Source organism: Symphalangus syndactylus, chromosome 10, assembly GCF_028878055.3.
Source record: "Symphalangus syndactylus isolate Jambi chromosome 10, NHGRI_mSymSyn1-v2.1_pri, whole genome shotgun sequence".
In the NCBI taxonomy this organism is placed as follows: domain Eukaryota; kingdom Metazoa; phylum Chordata; class Mammalia; order Primates; family Hylobatidae; genus Symphalangus; species Symphalangus syndactylus.
The window spans coordinates 116,274,148-116,290,801 of record NC_072432.2 but is presented as its reverse complement, the minus strand read 5'-3'; the positions used below and the strand labels follow the sequence as shown (position 1 = coordinate 116,290,801).

At 48.4% G+C, this 16,654-nt stretch overlaps 1 protein-coding gene across 3 annotated transcripts; it reads right to left on the bottom strand.

Annotated features, from left to right (window-relative positions):
* Window positions 1–765: 765 nt before the first annotated feature.
* Window positions 766–15,961, bottom strand: CHMP7 (charged multivesicular body protein 7). 3 transcript variants are annotated; one of them, XM_055295693.2, is made up of 10 exons: window positions 15,513–15,961; window positions 13,132–13,303; window positions 7,113–7,298; window positions 5,957–6,090; window positions 4,486–4,534; window positions 4,118–4,237; window positions 3,737–3,835; window positions 3,441–3,501; window positions 2,444–2,623; window positions 766–2,228 (listed from the first exon to the last, which is right to left on the bottom strand). In XM_055295693.2, exons 1-10 carry the CDS (start codon window positions 15,809–15,811, stop codon window positions 2,167–2,169), a joined length of 1,362 nt encoding a protein of 453 aa, XP_055151668.1. In that variant the 5' UTR covers window positions 15,812–15,961; the 3' UTR covers window positions 766–2,166. The 3 variants fall into 3 exon arrangements, with proteins under 3 accessions (XP_055151668.1, XP_055151670.1, XP_055151669.1); XM_055295695.2 differs by having other exon boundaries at window positions 15,683–15,946; XM_055295694.2 differs by lacking the exon at window positions 3,441–3,501 and having other exon boundaries at window positions 15,513–15,897.
* Window positions 15,962–16,654: the final 693 nt, after the last annotated feature.

Genomic DNA, 16,654 nt, shown 5'->3' with positions numbered 1-16,654 from the left:
TCTGCTCCAAGCAGACTCAACAGCTCCTTTTAATTTCCTGTAGCACAGCAGAGAATAAGTCTGGATCATTTAACAAGGATTCTTCAGTGGCTCAGGACAGCAAAAGAAAAAGTAACCTTAAATCAGATGAACAAGGCTCACCAGGTCCAGGCCACTTCTTTCCCGCAGAAGGAATGGAACAGCGGTTCTGCCCTCTCTTCCACAGGGCCTGTGAGCCCCAGTCCCTCTCACCCTCCTCACCAGGTCCTTTAGATTCTCCCAGGGCTTTCTGAGCCGCTGCTCTCACCACCTTTTCCTGGCCAGTTCACCTCTGACTTACCTGGAGCTGCAGACCTAGTGCTGCGGCCAATTTTTAGCCTGTTCCTAATGCTGCTCTCAGCCTCAAAGCCCATCTCCCTCACAGGGCGTGACAAACACCATCCCTGGAGGAGAGGCTGAGAAATACCAGTGCCAGACTAAAATATGATACAATCACATGGGCAGAAGAAATTAGGCCACTTATAGAGTCCAGGCAATGGAAAACAGTAGCAATGGCACACTGCTAATACCACGGAAGCCATTCAAAGAATGAGTCCTCCCCAGGAGAGCTCAGTGTGAGCAGCCACTTGGATGGAGCAGCAGCTGCTGCAGCTCAAAGCTCATACCATCAGGCTCTCCATATTCTCCTGTGGCCTTAAGAGAAAGAACCAAAGCGTGCAGAAGCTGGAAGCGTGGGGAGGCACCAAGGAACAAGACACCTGATACAACCTAAAGAGGAGACGGGACAAGTGTTCAGTTTTTCTTTTAATTATTTACCAGATAAAAAAGAAAAAAAATAGTGATTGTTTCTCTTCACCCCCAACATTTCCGTTTACCAAGGTCGAGTTGGAGAGAAATTCACTGAACAATGATTTGTGCTCCTGGCCTGGAGCAAATTCTTCTCCTCTGCTCTACGCCACCTCAGGCAGCAGGGACAGGGCAAAGGGCTCCAGGCAGAAATCCTGGTGGCTGGGCAGCAGAGTGGCAGTGTGGCGATCGTTTCTTCTCGCCACTGCCAGAGCACTCAGACCCCTTCCCCTCTGTCCCCCTACCCCATGCTCCCCAGTCCCTCAAAGGAGGCAGGGAGCAGGGACTGCAGGAAGCAGGACAGGTCCATGGGTGGCCCGGGCAGCTCCCGGCAGAGGGCACAGCCCCTGCTTCTATTGCACATCCTGGCTCAGCCCCCCTGCCCCGAGCAGTAGGCCACAAAGTGAAACGCTTTCCAAATTCAGAGAGCCCGGTGCTGTGTGCCAGGCTCAAGGAGGGGAGGTGTGTTATTGTGTGGCTTGTTCTAGAAGATAGATATGTATTTTTAAGTTATTCCATGATGGGGCCAAGGCAACAATTTTGCCTCTTTAGAAAAGCATAAGGGGTCTGGACATCTCAAGGTCCTGTAGTGATTGGGCCTCTTCCCAGGCGAGTACAGAAGCCTTGGAAGAAGCCTTTCCCCCACCGGCAGACCTCCTGCTCCAAAAGATGAAGAGGCAGCGCCCACCGGCCACACCAGCCCCTCCGGACTGTTACGACTCTGGGCCACTTGGGGCGACCTCTTTCTCTGAACACCTGGAGAATTTTGACAAATGACCCTAGAGAAAAACCTTTTATACTACGTTTCTCCACAAAATGGCAGCTAAGTCTCCTCAAATAAAACCTTGAAGTATTTCATTCTCATTCTTCTCTTACCAGTGAAATCAAGTGGGACAGGAATAAGTTATTTAACTGATATTAGCGACGGGATAAATCCCTCTAAAAAACCGCAGGGGGAAGTGGGAACTGATTCAGATTTGGCAAAGCTGCAAATCTTTCCCCTTCATGGGCTGGAACGAAGCTGGTGGGTGAAGACAAACCTAAGTGTGCCAATGGCAAGAACTGCAGGCTATGAAATGACAGGTCAGACACAGGACTGTATAAATTGTGGCACTATAAAGATGAGAAGGCAGGTCCATGATACAGCTGGGAGCAAGCCTTTGGAGCATCGCTTCCAGAAATTCTATCTGTCCTGTAGTTAAGTAGTAGCATCCAGATAAAATCAGTGGTTCTCCTTCCTCCTCTTCCAAACACATTCTGAGAGTTTCTTGTTTAAATAACTATGTACACACCCAGCAAGCCTGGTCTGTCTTTTACATGAGGGTCCTTCACTTGAGGGTCCTACAATGGCTTTAGAGTCGGTTCCAACTGCCTTTTCGGAGATTTACTGCTTGGGACCAAACCTGCAAGGCAAAGAAATGACTGAACACTATAAGAGGAAAATCTTGAAGATGAAGGCATTCCAGTGTTTAAGAGACTGAGTCTTAATATAAACAAACCCTCAACTCCCTACAGGGCTCTGGTACTCTGGCAAATTGAGTAATTGGGCTTGGGCCCATCAACTCTGTCAGCCAGAAGTCCACATGCCCGCCAGAGGCCTTGGAAAACAGCTCCATACCTCCCTCTGATAAGGACAGTTTCTCAAGTTCAGCTTCAAGTTCAGCATCTGAGATCCTAGGGTTAGGCACACTGTTGGTAAAATGCCTATTGCGGGGGTTGTCAGGCAGATCCAAAGGTTCTTTGGTGGTATCCTGAAGGAGGCTGTCCAATTCCTTCTCCAGTTCTTCACTGTCAAAATCTGGAAAGAAAAGACAACATAAAGATGCATAAACTCCAGGGAGAAATGCATTAATGAGTACAGGACTGAGGTTACCAAAACCTCACTTAGCTTTACAAAAGATGCCAGGCCTCCTTGCAGATTAAAAAAAAATCCTGGAAGTCAGGAAACTGAGGGTAGCTTCAAGCAGAGATGCTTCTTCCACACTCTGAGCTAAGTCACCAAGGAGGTGTATTCTGTTAACCCCATGGACCTGACCCTGATTCCCCTTTCCCTTGAAGGAGGATCCTCCAGTCAGAAGCCTTGTGAATGAGGAATGCCGGAGCACAGATGGGTCACGAGCACGGCTGTCAAGGAGGAAATGGCAATTCCCTGATTGCTCCCGCAGATGAGCCCCAGGGAGGACAGGCTAGGAGAGGCCTGCCTGCACCCGGAAAAGCAAATCTACCGTCAAACTCATCACAGCACAGGGAAGCGAAGTCTTCCAGGATGAAAGGAAGAAACAATCACCTTGGCCCGGGCGTGGTGGCTCACGCCTGTAATCCCAGCACTTTGGGAGGCCGAGGCCGGCAGATCATGAGGTCAGGAGTTCGAGACCAGCCTGACCAACATGGTGAAACCCCATTTCTACTAAAAATACAAAAACTAGCCAGGCATGGTGTGTGTGCACCTATAATCCCAGCTACTCAGAAGGCTGAGACAGGAGAATCGCTTGAACCCAGGAGGCGGAGGTTGCAGTGAGCCGAGAATGCGTCACTGCACTCCAGCCTAGGTGACAGAGTGAGACTCCATCTGAAAGAAATGAATAAAAATTAAAATAACCACCTTGTCCACTCACCTAAGCCATTTGTTACCCCACCAGCCAGAGTCTGAGAAACTTCATCCTGGGTGTCACAGAGCTGTAAGAGACAAGTGCAAAGCCTTGAGCTAGGCCTGGTGGCTCTGAGCATCTCAGTCTTTGGTGGAAAATCGCTAGGGTTACAAAGCAATCCTGCCCCAAGTGAGAATCAAGGAAAGCTTCCTCAAGTTCACAAGGTCACAAGTCAAGTTTCGTTGAAGAGGATGTGCAATGAAGTCAAATCTGTCCTCCGTCACTTCCTTCTGTGTGTGTCCCTCCCTGGCCCCTTTCTGTACCTCTTGGATCTGATCCACGAGGCTCTCTGCCTTCTCCACTGTGACATCCTTCATGGAGAGTTTGAGAGCTCCTACCCCAGCCTGGTAGGCATTAAAAACCTAAAGACAAAGCAAAGCTATCAGAGCAAATGACAGACATTTGGCAAAATACATACAATATTGTTTCAACTCCAAAAGGCAGCTTTGGGGTCTTTTTTTTGGCACCCAAGCTCAATTTACCCTATACTCACTGAGGCCAAACCTCCCGACTGGAAAGGCAAAGGCAACCCCAGCCACATCCCGAAAGAACCCAGGGATCCTCCAAACAGCAAAGCCAAAGCTGCAAGTGACCAACACACATGGAGAGACCAGCCGAGTGCTGGAGTACAGGGGAATGACTACCATTTGATCTGTCTGGGAGGCGTAGATCCGGTCCAGGATGCCTTGAACAGTGTCCAGCTTGGCATGCAAGGCCTCGATGCGCTTCTCTGTCCGTTGCTTGGCCTTGAGAGACCTCAGTGCCTGGGGGCATGGAGACTTAGGTCAGTGCTGAACTGGGCAGGCCAAAGGGGAAGAGGAAGACAGCCCTTCCCAGACGCTAAGGCCATCCCAGCCTTCTTCCCTCCCGTCTGTAAAATAAGCTGTGGTGCCTGGGTCCCCTGCAGACTCTGTTCCCCTCAAAAACCCAGCAGGCTGCTCTCTAAACTGCTGGGCATCACTCCAGGCCTGCCTGGGGCACTGCTATGGGGCTGGAGGAGACAAGAACTCACCAGCTGCTTCTTTCCAGCTCGGCATGCCCGGCGGGCTTCTTCTTTACACCTGGAAACAAACGCACAGATAAGATGACTGTGCCACAGGATGGGAGAGGCAGGGTCCCAAGGGGTCCCTGAAAGCAGCACTCAGTTAAGGTGGTTTTAAATCTGAAGACTAAACCCACTCTACCCAGCGGCAAGAAAAATGCTGACGGCAAAAACTCTTGTGGCAAGTCAACAGGCAGGCTCAAGCAGGCTGACTGAGGATAACCTTTTTCAACCCACAAGGACAGAAGATGCAAACAGGGCACATCATACACGTCTTCCCATTTTGGGGAGACAGGGAACGAATTGTTAACACCAACAATGACCTCGGACATATCCTCTGCCTCCCAACAAGGCTAGGCTTTCCCAACTGGAAGACAGACTTCAATGTCTGTGTCCTCCTGCCAGAGTGTGTGTCTTTATTAGGGATTCCTTGTACAGTCATTCAGGGGGAAGGGCAGGGGAAGAGCCCCTCAGAAACACCTCCGCAAAGGCAGGGACCTGTCTTGTCCACGGCTATATCCCCATTCCCTAAGACAATGCCTGGCTCAATAAATATTAGTTGAATGGACACTGGCAAGGATAAGCATAAACGTAACATTCACAGTCAACGTCTGTGGAGGAAGCATTAAGACTCATGTTTTCAGCTGAGCACAGTGGCTCACCCCAGTAATCCCAGCACTTTGGGAGGCTGAGGTGGGAGGCTTGCTTGTGCCGAGGAGTGTGAGACCAGCCTGGGCAACATGGTGAGACCCCATCTCAACGAAAAATTTAAAAATTACCCAGGCATGGTGGTGCGCACTTGTGGTCCCAGCTACTCAGAAGGCTAAGGCGGGAAGATTGCTTGAGCCCAGGAGTTAGACTGCAGTGAGCTAAGATCGTGTCACTGCTCTCCAGCCTGGGGGACAGTGCAAGACCCTGTCTCAATTGAGGAAAAGAAAAAAAAAAAAGGCCAGGCACGGTGGCTCATGCCTGTAATCCCAGCACTTTGGGAGGCCGAGGCAGGTGGATCATGAGGTCAAGAGATTCAGACCATCCTGGCTAACATGGTGAAACCCCGTCTCTATTAAAAATACAAAAAAATTAGCCAGGTGTGGTGGCGGGTGCCTGTAGTCCCAGCTACTGGGGAGGCTGGGGCAGGACAGTGGCGTGAACCCAGGAGGCGGAGCTTGCAGTGAGCCGAGATCGCGCCACTGCACTCCAGCCTGGGCGACACAGCGAGACTCTGTCTCAGAAAAAAAAAAAAAAAGAGGCCTCATTTTTTTTTCTCTTTTGTGATATTCTGTGTTTTCCATGATTTCTGCATTGAGCAGTGAGTACTTTTGTAATTAGCTAAAAAAAAACAAAAAACACCTATTTTTAAAAGCCCACATATACTAACATTTTGCTGGCTCTGGGGGCCAGCTACAGTGGGAAGGAGGCTCAGTTCAGGGTTAAAAGTTACCTCTCTGCTTCCTGGGATAAGGACTCCACTTTGCGCGAGAGAAGCTGTTCACTCTGCATCAGCTGGTACACCCCGACATCTACGTCATTGACTGGAGAAACCTTGGCATGTGGCCCTCGGGCAAACTTCACAATCTGAGGGACAGGGAGATATTACTACTGCTGCTACCACAAAGGCTGAGAAATTCCCAAGCAACAGTGCTGATGGTGGGCATATGAGAACAGCAGGCCCCCCTTATCCATGGGGGATACGTTCCAGTGGGAATGGAACCCCCTGCGGATGCCTGAATCCTCAGAGAATATTGAACCCTATACATATAGCTATGTAAACATTTTTCCTTCTTCACAGTTTTTCCTATAGAAGATCCATTCTTACTGTAGATCCTAGCGACCTCAGCAAATGATATTTTGTCTTCCTTATTTAGTCCAGAACTTTTACCTTTTCACTTAAAGGAAGCACTTGACAGCTTCTCTTTGGTAAATGTGGACTGCCAGCACCACCGCTCTTGTGCTCTGGGGCCATTATTAAGTACAATAGGCCAGGCATGGTGCTTTACACCTGTAATCCTAGCACTCTGGTAGGCTGAGGCAGGCAGATCACTTGAGGTCAGGAGTTCAAGACAGCCTGGCCAACTGGTGAAACCCCTTCTCTACTAAAAATACAAAAATTAGCCAGGCGCCGTGGCACACGCCTGTAATTCCAGCTACTCGGGAGGCTGAGGCAGAAGAATCGCTTGAACCCAGGAGGCAGAGGCTGCAGTAAGCTCAGATTGCGCCATTGCTGGGCGACAGAGCAAGACTCCATCTCAAAAAAAAAAGTACAGTAAGAGTGGCTTGAACACAACCACTGCAATGCCGTACAGTTGATCTGATCACTGAGATGACTCCTAAGTGACTCAGGCGGGGAGACGCTGGACAAAGCAGGGATGCACATACAGGCGGGATACTACGAGGTCCCATCACACTACTCAGAACAGTGCACAACTGAAATCTATGGAACTGTTAATGTTTGGAATTTTCCACTTATTATTTTTGGACCGTGGTTGACGGCAGGTTACCGAAACTCTGGAAAGCAAAATCTGAGATAAGGGGTCACTACTGTATGTACTTAAATCAATCACTGCTGAGTCAGTGAATGAACAGATGAGCCTCCATACCTTCTCCCCGTTCTGCTCGAGGACTGTGACTCTCTTCTCCTTCTGCAGCTGCAGCAACACCAAGTAGAAGGTCCTCTCATCTGGGCAGGAGTTAGCACAGAGGGTGCTAAGCTCTGACAGGGCCACCACGGGGTGGGAGGAGAGGGGCGAGTTCTGATACAGACGATACACCTCCTCAGCCTTTTCCTGTGGGAAAGGCAACATTGGCTGACAGGCCCTGGCCACTGCCACAGATTGCAGGGACCCTGACCCTGAGTTTCAAAACTATGATCACACAAGGCAAGCACCTGGGAATCCCAATCCCATCCTCCCCAAAGTAGCAGCTTTTCAAAAAGGAGGAAGGATCTGTGTTTTTAAGCCTTGGAGGAAAGTTTGGTGACTCCATATGAAATGAGGCACATGAGATGCTGGGAGCCAGCTCTGCGCTGCACACCCATCGGGGATTTTACACTCCTGCCTCTCCCTGGCCTGTGGTTTCCCAAGGGAAGACTGACGAGGTGAGGTGAGGTAGAACAGCTGTGAATGAGAGCTGAGGCCTGATTTCCAGCCTAGCCTGGGTGACCTTGGGCCAGTCACAGCCTCACTAGTCCTCAGTATCATTCTCTGAAGAGGGTGGATGAAACGATATCTAATTCCCTTCCAATTGTAATCTCTCCATTTTCCTGCCGATTGGCTATACTGCAAATACAAACATTATTGAGTCTGTAAAAAGTCTTAAGGGAAAAGGGCCAGGCGTGGCGGCTCATGCCTGTAATAATCCCAGCACTTTGGGAGGCTGAGGCAGGCGGATCACCTGAGGTCAGGAGTTCGAGATCAGCCTGGCCAACATGGCAAAACCCCATCTTTATTAAAAATACAAAAAAAATGAGCTGGGTGTGATGGCGGGCACCTGTAATCCCAGCTACTTGGGAGGTTGAGGCAGGAGAATCGCTTGAACCTGGGAGGCGGAGGTTGCAGTGAGCCAAGATCGCGCCACTGCACTCCAGCCTGGGCAACAAGAGCAAAACTCTGTCTCAAAACAAAACAAAAAACAAAGAAAAGTACATGATAAACAGATGGGATAAGATTAGTGACAAGACTAAGAAATATAAGTTCCAAGAAATAATGTCACCATTTCGCTCATACATGGAAATTACTACCAGAAACAAGAAAGACTGAGGTGTGTATGGGATGCTATGAAAATATAGGGAAGGACTGCCTGGGAATTCAGGATTTCTTGAAAACAAAAAAAAAAAGCTTAGCAGAATTCTGAAGAGTGAGCAAGTTCCTAGGTAAAGAGGTGAAAGGGGTATCTCGGGAAGAGAGAGGAACATGAGCATAGAAGGGTGGGTCAGTGTGGCACGTGTACAAATGTAGAGGGGAAAGGAGAGAGAGAAGCACTCCTATATTATAGAAAGTGTAATATCTTATGATGATCCTTTATTCTGTAGATGGTGGGTGGTCACTGAAGGAAACTGACATGGCTAGATTAACAGAAAGCTAACTGCCAATTGGGAGAGGATGGATCGTAGAGTTAAGATTAGAGGCAAGGAGACCATTTACACAAGAGATTATGTGGGGCTGAACAACAGACTATTTGAATAATAAACACAGAAAGAGGAGTGGTGGAGACAAACAAAAGTCAGAAGATAACACTGGTAACTGGATATAGGGTTGGAGGAGAAAGTCTAGTGGAAAGTCACTATGGATTGAGTGACTGGTGGATGTGATGCTATTAATAGGAAAAAATTCAGGAGGAAAAGCCTAGTTTAAAGGAAAGACAAAATATCCCACCTTGAATATGATGTTTAAGATGTCTGAGAGAGGCTGGGCACGGTGGCTCATGCCTGTAATCCCAGCACTTTGGGAGGCCAAGGTGGGTGGATCACCTGAGGTCAGGAGTTTGAGACCAGCCTGGCCAACAAGGTGAAACCCCATCTCCACTAAAAAAAATACAAAAAATTAGCTGGCCATGGTGGCAGCGCCTGTGATCCCAGCTACTTGAGAGGCTGAGGCAGGAGAATCGCTTGAACCCAGGAGGCGGAGGGTGCAGTGAGCCGAGATTGCGCCACTGCACTCCAGCCTGGGCAACAGAGCGAGACTCCATCTATAAATAAATAAATAAATAAATAAATAAATAAATAAATAAATGTCTGCGTGATATCCAAGAATATGTATACAGCATATAAGTGGATATACAAATCTGAAACTCAAAGGAGACGGCAGGACAGCGATACAATGTTGAAAGTCCTCAGCATATCCACAGCAAAGATCCCAAGGACATTCAGGGCGGAAAGTAATAAGCCGAAGGAAGACCATTGTTTAGGAAGTGAAGGAAGCCACAAAAGAGAGACAGAAGGACTGCTTTGGGGGAACCAAGGAGAACTTGCAGCGTCATGTAAACAAATTCAAGGAAATTGGACATTTCAAGAAGCGACTCGTCAACAGTGTCAAAGGGTGGAAAAGAGCCTAAGAAGACACAGACATCGAGTTTTCATTGATTCGACTGCCCTACCAGATATGCAACTACTGCAGTAACTGCACAGTAACCACACATAAATAAATTAATGTTATACGACATCAAGAAAAGATACTGAGGCAACTGGCTATCCATTTGGAAGAAAATACAGCTTTTCCCCACCACATACACAAAAATAAGTATTGAAGGAAATGTAAACGGAAAAAATTAAAGTACAAAGTAATAAATTAAGTTTGAGTCAGAAGATGCCTTCCTAAACAAGACCTGAAATTCAATAGCCATACAGAAAAGTCTGAGAGATCTGACTACAGAAATATGAAACCTTCTATATGGTAAAAGACATCATAAATAAAAATTAAGCAAGCAACAGACTGGGAAACAATATTTACATCCTTAATACTAAATATATATATCTATCTCTAATACATAAAGAATACAGATTAACATAAAAGATAACACAATAAGGCCAGGCGCAGTGGCTCACGCCTGTAATCCCAGCACTTTGGGAGGCCAAGGCAGGCAGATCACGAGGTCAGGAGATCGAGACCATCCTGGCTAACATGGTGAAACCCCATCTCTACTAAAAATACAAAAAATTAGCCGGGCATGGTGGCGGTGCCTGTAGTCCCAGCTGCTTGGGAGGCTGAAGCAGGAGAATGGCATGAACCTGAGAGCTGGAGCTTGCAGTGAGCGGAGATCGTGCCACTGCACTCCAGCCTGGGTGACAAACTCCATCTCAAAAAAAAAGATAACACAATACAAAACGGGAAAGGATATAAACAGACAATTCACAGAAGGGGATATGTAAATGGCTAGTACACAGGTGAAGAAAATGCTCAATTCACAAACAGGACGTATCTTTTTTTTCCCAATAAGTTGGCAAGATTTAAAAGACTGATGTCATCCAGTGCTGACAAGGATGTGGGGGACTGGACTCCCTAATACAGTCTTGATGAAAGTGCAACTTATTACAAACTTTTGAAAAGTAGTTTGGCAATTTTTGTTAAAATTTAAAAGGCACGTGTGCATTTCCGAAAATCAATTCCATAAAAATAAAGGGAGAAGTACATAGATCTCTGCACAAGTGGCATTTTTTTGTAATGGAAAAATGGAGAGAGAAATTGGAATGACTTAAATGTCCATCTGTGGAGCACCTGTTGCATAAATTGTGGCACATTGATAGATTATCATGCAGGCATCAAAAAGAATCAAGTAAATCCATACCGTGTAGGGCCTGGAAAGAGGCGCCTGATATAATGCAGTGGAAAGAAAACAAAGCGGGGTGCACACCAATTCCATTTCTAGAAAAAAATGGAGTGACGTGTACACATGTGTCTGTGCGTGTGTATTCACTCACTCAACAGGTATTTATTGACTGTCTACCAGGTATCAGGCACTGCTCCCAGGGTCCCAGGGCCCATGGCACTGTTCCCTTCTAGTAGGAAAGACAGACAAGAAACAAGTGAATAAGATTTTCAGGAAGAACTGGAGTTGACAAAGCCATTAGGGAAACGTAAGTCTGTAAACACACACACTCACACACTCTCACACAAATGGGAAGAGAGCACCCAAAGAGAGAAAAGTTGGATGAACAGAAAGAAAACTTTCATTTCTTTGTATTTTTTTAAATAACAAAATAATGGACAATTTTTGCTTTTTTGTATTTTTCAGTACCATCCAAAAGTAAAAAGTTACTGGCTGTTTCTCTGTCTGGACTTGGGAAAAAAAATTTACCTCAAGAGCAGGCTTTGTTTGCCAGTACAAACCTCACCTGTGGGGATCCACGGGTCTACCTCTCCTCTGCCCCAGGCTGGAGGACAATGTGAGATGAGAGAAAGACCGCAGAGAGGACCTGAGCTTGGCCCAGAACCACCCAAACCATCCTGCAGTCTTTGCGGGGACCTTGACTGAGCCCTGGAGACCAGGCCACTGGGCAGGGGAATAACTGTGTGGGTGCGGGGAAGGGGTGCAGATGGAGCAGAGGGGCTGCCCTGAAGAAAATGTGGGCTGCTTAGTCAACGATCCTGGGGGACAGGGAGAGATTGGCAGATTTTGGAGACTTCTTCCTCAATCTCAGACAGAGTGGGCTGGAGTCTCTCAAGGTGAAGAGAAATGGGTGCTTCTCTTGGGGTGAGGGGTGGGGATTCTGGGCTGGCTCCAGCTGTGTGAAGCCTCTAGGGCTATGCAAGGGCCCTGAGGTCAGGCTTGGTCCGTGAATTTCAAAAAGTAACTACTCTCTGCAATGTCCTTTGGTCACCAGGTGCTCAGTCAACACACACACACACACACACACACACACACACACACACACACACACACATAAAGGCCCCTATCACCTCATCCACAGCAGTCTGGGTGGAGCGGGTGGTTGAAGTAGGTCTGCACCGGGTGACAGAGTGAATGGGAGGTAGGAAGTGGTGACACAAAGGTAGGTTGAGAAGGAAACAGCAGTCACTAGGCAGGGCCCAGGTACCACGAAAGAGACAGTCGGTGTTCGGAAAAGCATTGAGTGGGTTTGGGTTTACAGGCTGAGAGTGAGATGGAACATACCAGGCAAGAGGCCAGCCGATGGGACAAAGGGACAAGAGTGGCAGGGCAGACACAGAGCAGACGAGGGGCAGAGGAAGGACACTACACTCTGAGCACAGAAGGAGGTGGGCTCTGAGGAGGTCAGGCTTGGGGTGAGAGGACAGAAAACTGTCAGCTGCCTCAGGAATCCTGAGTCTACCTTCTCGGTGAAGCGCCCGCAGAGAGCAAAGAGGACACAGGATGGAATGAGCGTGTGAGGGGACAGAGAGAAAGAAAAATAAGGCTGTGGTGTGGCCCCGAGGGCCTCCCACAGCTGGGGATCATGAAGGGGACCGCAGTCTGATGACAAGTGGTTTTCTCCAGCAGGGGTGGTAAACCCCATGTGGCTGATCGAGGGCTATGGATTTGCTGGGAGTCTCCTGGTGTTGCAAAGGAGATGCAAAGGAGCTGAGGGTGTTGCTGAGGAAGGGAGTGGAGCAATGAGCCATGCGATCAAGGCTGTGGGAAAGGCAGGCCGGGAGGAGGCTGACTGACCAGGAAGCTAAGATGGGACCATGGCCCCAGTGGCCTCTTCGAGGGAGAAGAGCATGTGCAGCAGAAGGCAGGCCATCAGAAAGCTGGAAGGGGAAAGGGCATGGTCACAAAGTAGGAAAGCGGAGCTGAGTGGGCCAGTTTAGAGTGGCAATGCTGAAAGCCACAAGGTCCTCAGGAATCCCGAGAAACCCTCATCAGTAAACTACAGAAGGCAAAGCATTTCCTAAACTGCTGCTTAACATTAATCCCTACAGATACTAGAAAATAATCCACTGTTACTGAAAATTCCCAGACAAAGGCTAACCCTTGAAATGTACAAGTGCCACTAATGAATATACATATAAAGTGCAAGTACAAGGGAGGGCAGATAAACTCAGTTATCAACTCAGTCACCATGTAAAAAAAGAGACAGTCTTTTTTCAAGAACACACACAAGGGACGTGGAGGATGCTGTGATCACACCAAGTGACACCCAGACATCCCCTTCTGAGTACCCACCTTCAACAGCTCCACAGCGACAAGGACCTCCTCAGCTGGAACCTTATTATCTCCCAGCATGTTAGAAAGAGTCCACTTGAGAGGCTTCAGCAGGAAGACCCCGACTCCCCAGGAGATCCAGCTGCTGTCTACACTGGCCATGAAGTCTGACTCCCGCTGCAGCTCCCCTCGACTGCAGGGAAGAAAAAGAAGGGCGTGTAGTAGCACTTAATGCAATGTCCCATTCCAGTCTCCAGCTCCTCCTTTACCCTAAAAGAGGAATTTTATCATCATCATCATGACCATTTGTTAAGCACCTACGCTGTGCCAACGACACACAGCACTGTTTATACTCCAGCTCTAAGCGTCACAACACCTCTGCATGGGAGGCGGTGTTATGAGCATTTTAACGAATGAGAAAACTGAAGGACTCAGAAGGTAAGCAGAGAGGCCAAATCTACACCATGATAGGTCTGGAACCAAAAGGCAAGTGCTCCACTATGACAACAGAAACACAGGCGGCTTCTGGGCCTTGGGTGAGATCTCCTTTTACAATTGGTGCTCAAAACATTAAAATGAAATCACTGGCGAGTGCAAGACATAAGGAAGAAAACAAAGATGTACAGAGAAGGACTTCTTGCCCTTCCAAGGCAAGGGTGAAGATACGATGTAACTATTTCGTGGTGCTGGTAACAGTAACAGCAGCTCAATTTATTAAATGCTTGCCGCGGGCCAGTCACTATGCTGAAGGCTATATAAGGAATATCTCTTCAAATCCTCACAATAAACCTAGGTACAATTATCATCACCATTTTAGAATTCGTCAAACTGACTGTTAAAGACAGCATAAAATTTGTGCAGGGCCACATAATTTAGCAAATGGCAGAGCCAGGATTCAGGCCTAGGCCAGCTGGCCCTCAAGCAAAAAGCTGTTAACTATTAGGTTGGTGCAAAAGTAATTGTGATTTTTGACATTACTTTTAATATTAATACTATGTCACGTCGCCTCTGTGGAGAAGTATCACCCTCAGAAATTCTTCAGGACCCACACAAGCACCACGAAGCTTCAGTGGAGCACTCGCACTCTGGAAAAGAGACTTTAATACCACAGAGGTATTAAAGTGTCTTGACTGGAAGTGGAAGATCATCACCCTTCTACAGTAAGGAGGCCCATTCTGGTCTCATCCCTCACTGACTTCTTCAACTACTGTTTCTCCTGTTCCCTACTTTAGGCATGAACAAAAACGGTTTCCACTGTATGCAATCTCAGAAAGCCTTGCTGGCCAGATGCAGTGGCTCAACGCCTGTAATCCTAACACTTTCGGAGGCTGAGGTGGGAGGATCGCTTGAGTCCAGGAGTTCGAGACCATCCTGGGCAATATCAATGTCCAGTCCAATGGGAAGGTACCGGGAACAAAAGTAGAAAAGGGAGATCTCTTAATCAGAAAGAGCAGCAAACTAAAAAAAAAAAAAAAAGAAAGACAAACAAAAAACATCAGAGTTGACTTTCTCCTTCCTTAACTGAGAGAGGTATCATGCTAGGCTGGTCTCAGAATTATAAGTGCACTGAAGTGCAAATGACTTATCCAAAGACCAGGGATCCAGTCCCGGTATCACCTTTAACCAGCTGTGTAACTCTGAGTAAGTCACTTGATCTCTCTGAAACTCAGTTTCCTCTTCTATCTGCTGAGGATAATTCTATCACCTCACCACAAGACCGCTGAGTGGGTCAAATGGTGCATGCAAAGTATCTGCATGCTGGGAAGTACTGTACATATATTAGTTATCAATGTTACCCTCAGATACCGCCAAAACACTACACCTGTCGCACACGTATCTCCTACAGACCTTTTAAGGGCACCCAGATACTCAGCAAAGCCCTCATTCTCCTTCACGTCCTCTCTGCTCCAAAAAGCCTGTGCCAAGGACAAGCCAGACGCATGAGCTGTGCCAGGGGTTGTTGGCAAGATGCCTACAGGCCTCTTCCCCACGAATGCCCGCTTTCTAGCTCTGACCTTCCCTAGGTTAATGAATCCTATCTCTTAGACCTTCTGCTCCACGGGCCATTCAAATTTGGAGGCCCTTACGAAACAACAACATAACAGGGTCCCAGTCCAGGCAAATCACTGTCACCTCTGTTAGGCTGGCTTCTCTGGAACTTATCTAATCGGACTATCCCCTCCCCACAATCTTCCCCAGATCCCCTCTTCCTCTCCCTCCAAGCCTCCCTAGCACAGCCTCCTTATTTTCCTTCTTCGCCTTCTGAACACACACTGGATGTCTTCTCTGGGCCAGACACTGGGCTGGGCGCAGTGCGCTATGCAGAGAACAGGACCAGGGCCTGGCCCTCGGAGAGCTGCCCCCGCCCGCCCTCGCGGCCCTGGCCCCGGCCCGCCCCTCACCGCAGCAGGTCCTGCAGCACCGTGGCCAGCCCCAGCGGGACGCTCCCCTTGCGCTGAAAGGCCTCCTGCAAGTCCCGCAGACGCAGGCGCACCACCCCCTGGCGGCGGCTGTGGCTCAGCACCAACGGCGCCCAGAAGCCCATCTTGCTGTCCCAGTCGGTGCTGTTCACCTCGCGACTCCTCTTGAAAGCGGAGAACAGGAAGGACATGCGCTCCTCGTCCTCCTCCCACTCGGGGGGCAGTAGGCCCGCCGGGTCTCCCCCGGCCGGAGCCTCGGCCTCCCGCTCCGGGGACCACATCGGAACCCCAGCCCCGGCAAGGCTCCGAACACAAGCCTGGCCCTGGTCCGCTTCCGCCCTAGTTCCCTCCCGGCTTCCGTTCCTTGACCACCTCCTTCTCGTTCACACGTCACCGCCGCCCTGAGCGTGAAGTAAGTTCCGCAAATCTTCAAGGCGCATGCGTTGCGCTGCGCTTCGCAAGCCAGCAGGCAGGATGATGTTCTTTTCAGAGCGACACCGAGCGCTTGCGCCGACCCCTCCTCCCACGGTCTTTGTGCGGAAAGAAAGGTTTGCGCCTGCGCGGCAGGTAGCTGCGCCTTACGCCCCGTTCAAGATCCTGGAGTTCGGCAAGGCATTCTACAGCGGCTTCTGACCTGTGGCTTCAGAAAATGGAACTGGGGAATAGCCGCAGAGGGGCGCCAGTGGTGCCCAGACCACCCGGATGGATCCGTGAATCTGTATAGAGGGAAATTTGTATCAATGAATGCACAAACCAGAAAAGAAGAAAGATCTAAAATAACCTAAGATTCCACCTTGGGAATCTATAAGAAGAACAAATTAAGTTCAAATTAAACAGAAGAGAAAAAATAATAAAAACCAGAAATCAATGAAATTGAAAACAAAATCAAAAGAATATCAACAAAACCTAAAGCTGATTTTTTGAAAAGGTCAATGAAATTGATTAACCTCTAGCCTTGCTAACAAAGAGAAAAACAAATGGTCAATATCAGAAATGAAATAAGGGACATTACTGCAGATCCCATGGACATGAAAATGATAATAAAGGAATACTCTGAATAACTGTATGTCCACAAATTTGATAACCTAGACGAAATGGACACATTTCTTGAAAGCACACTCTGC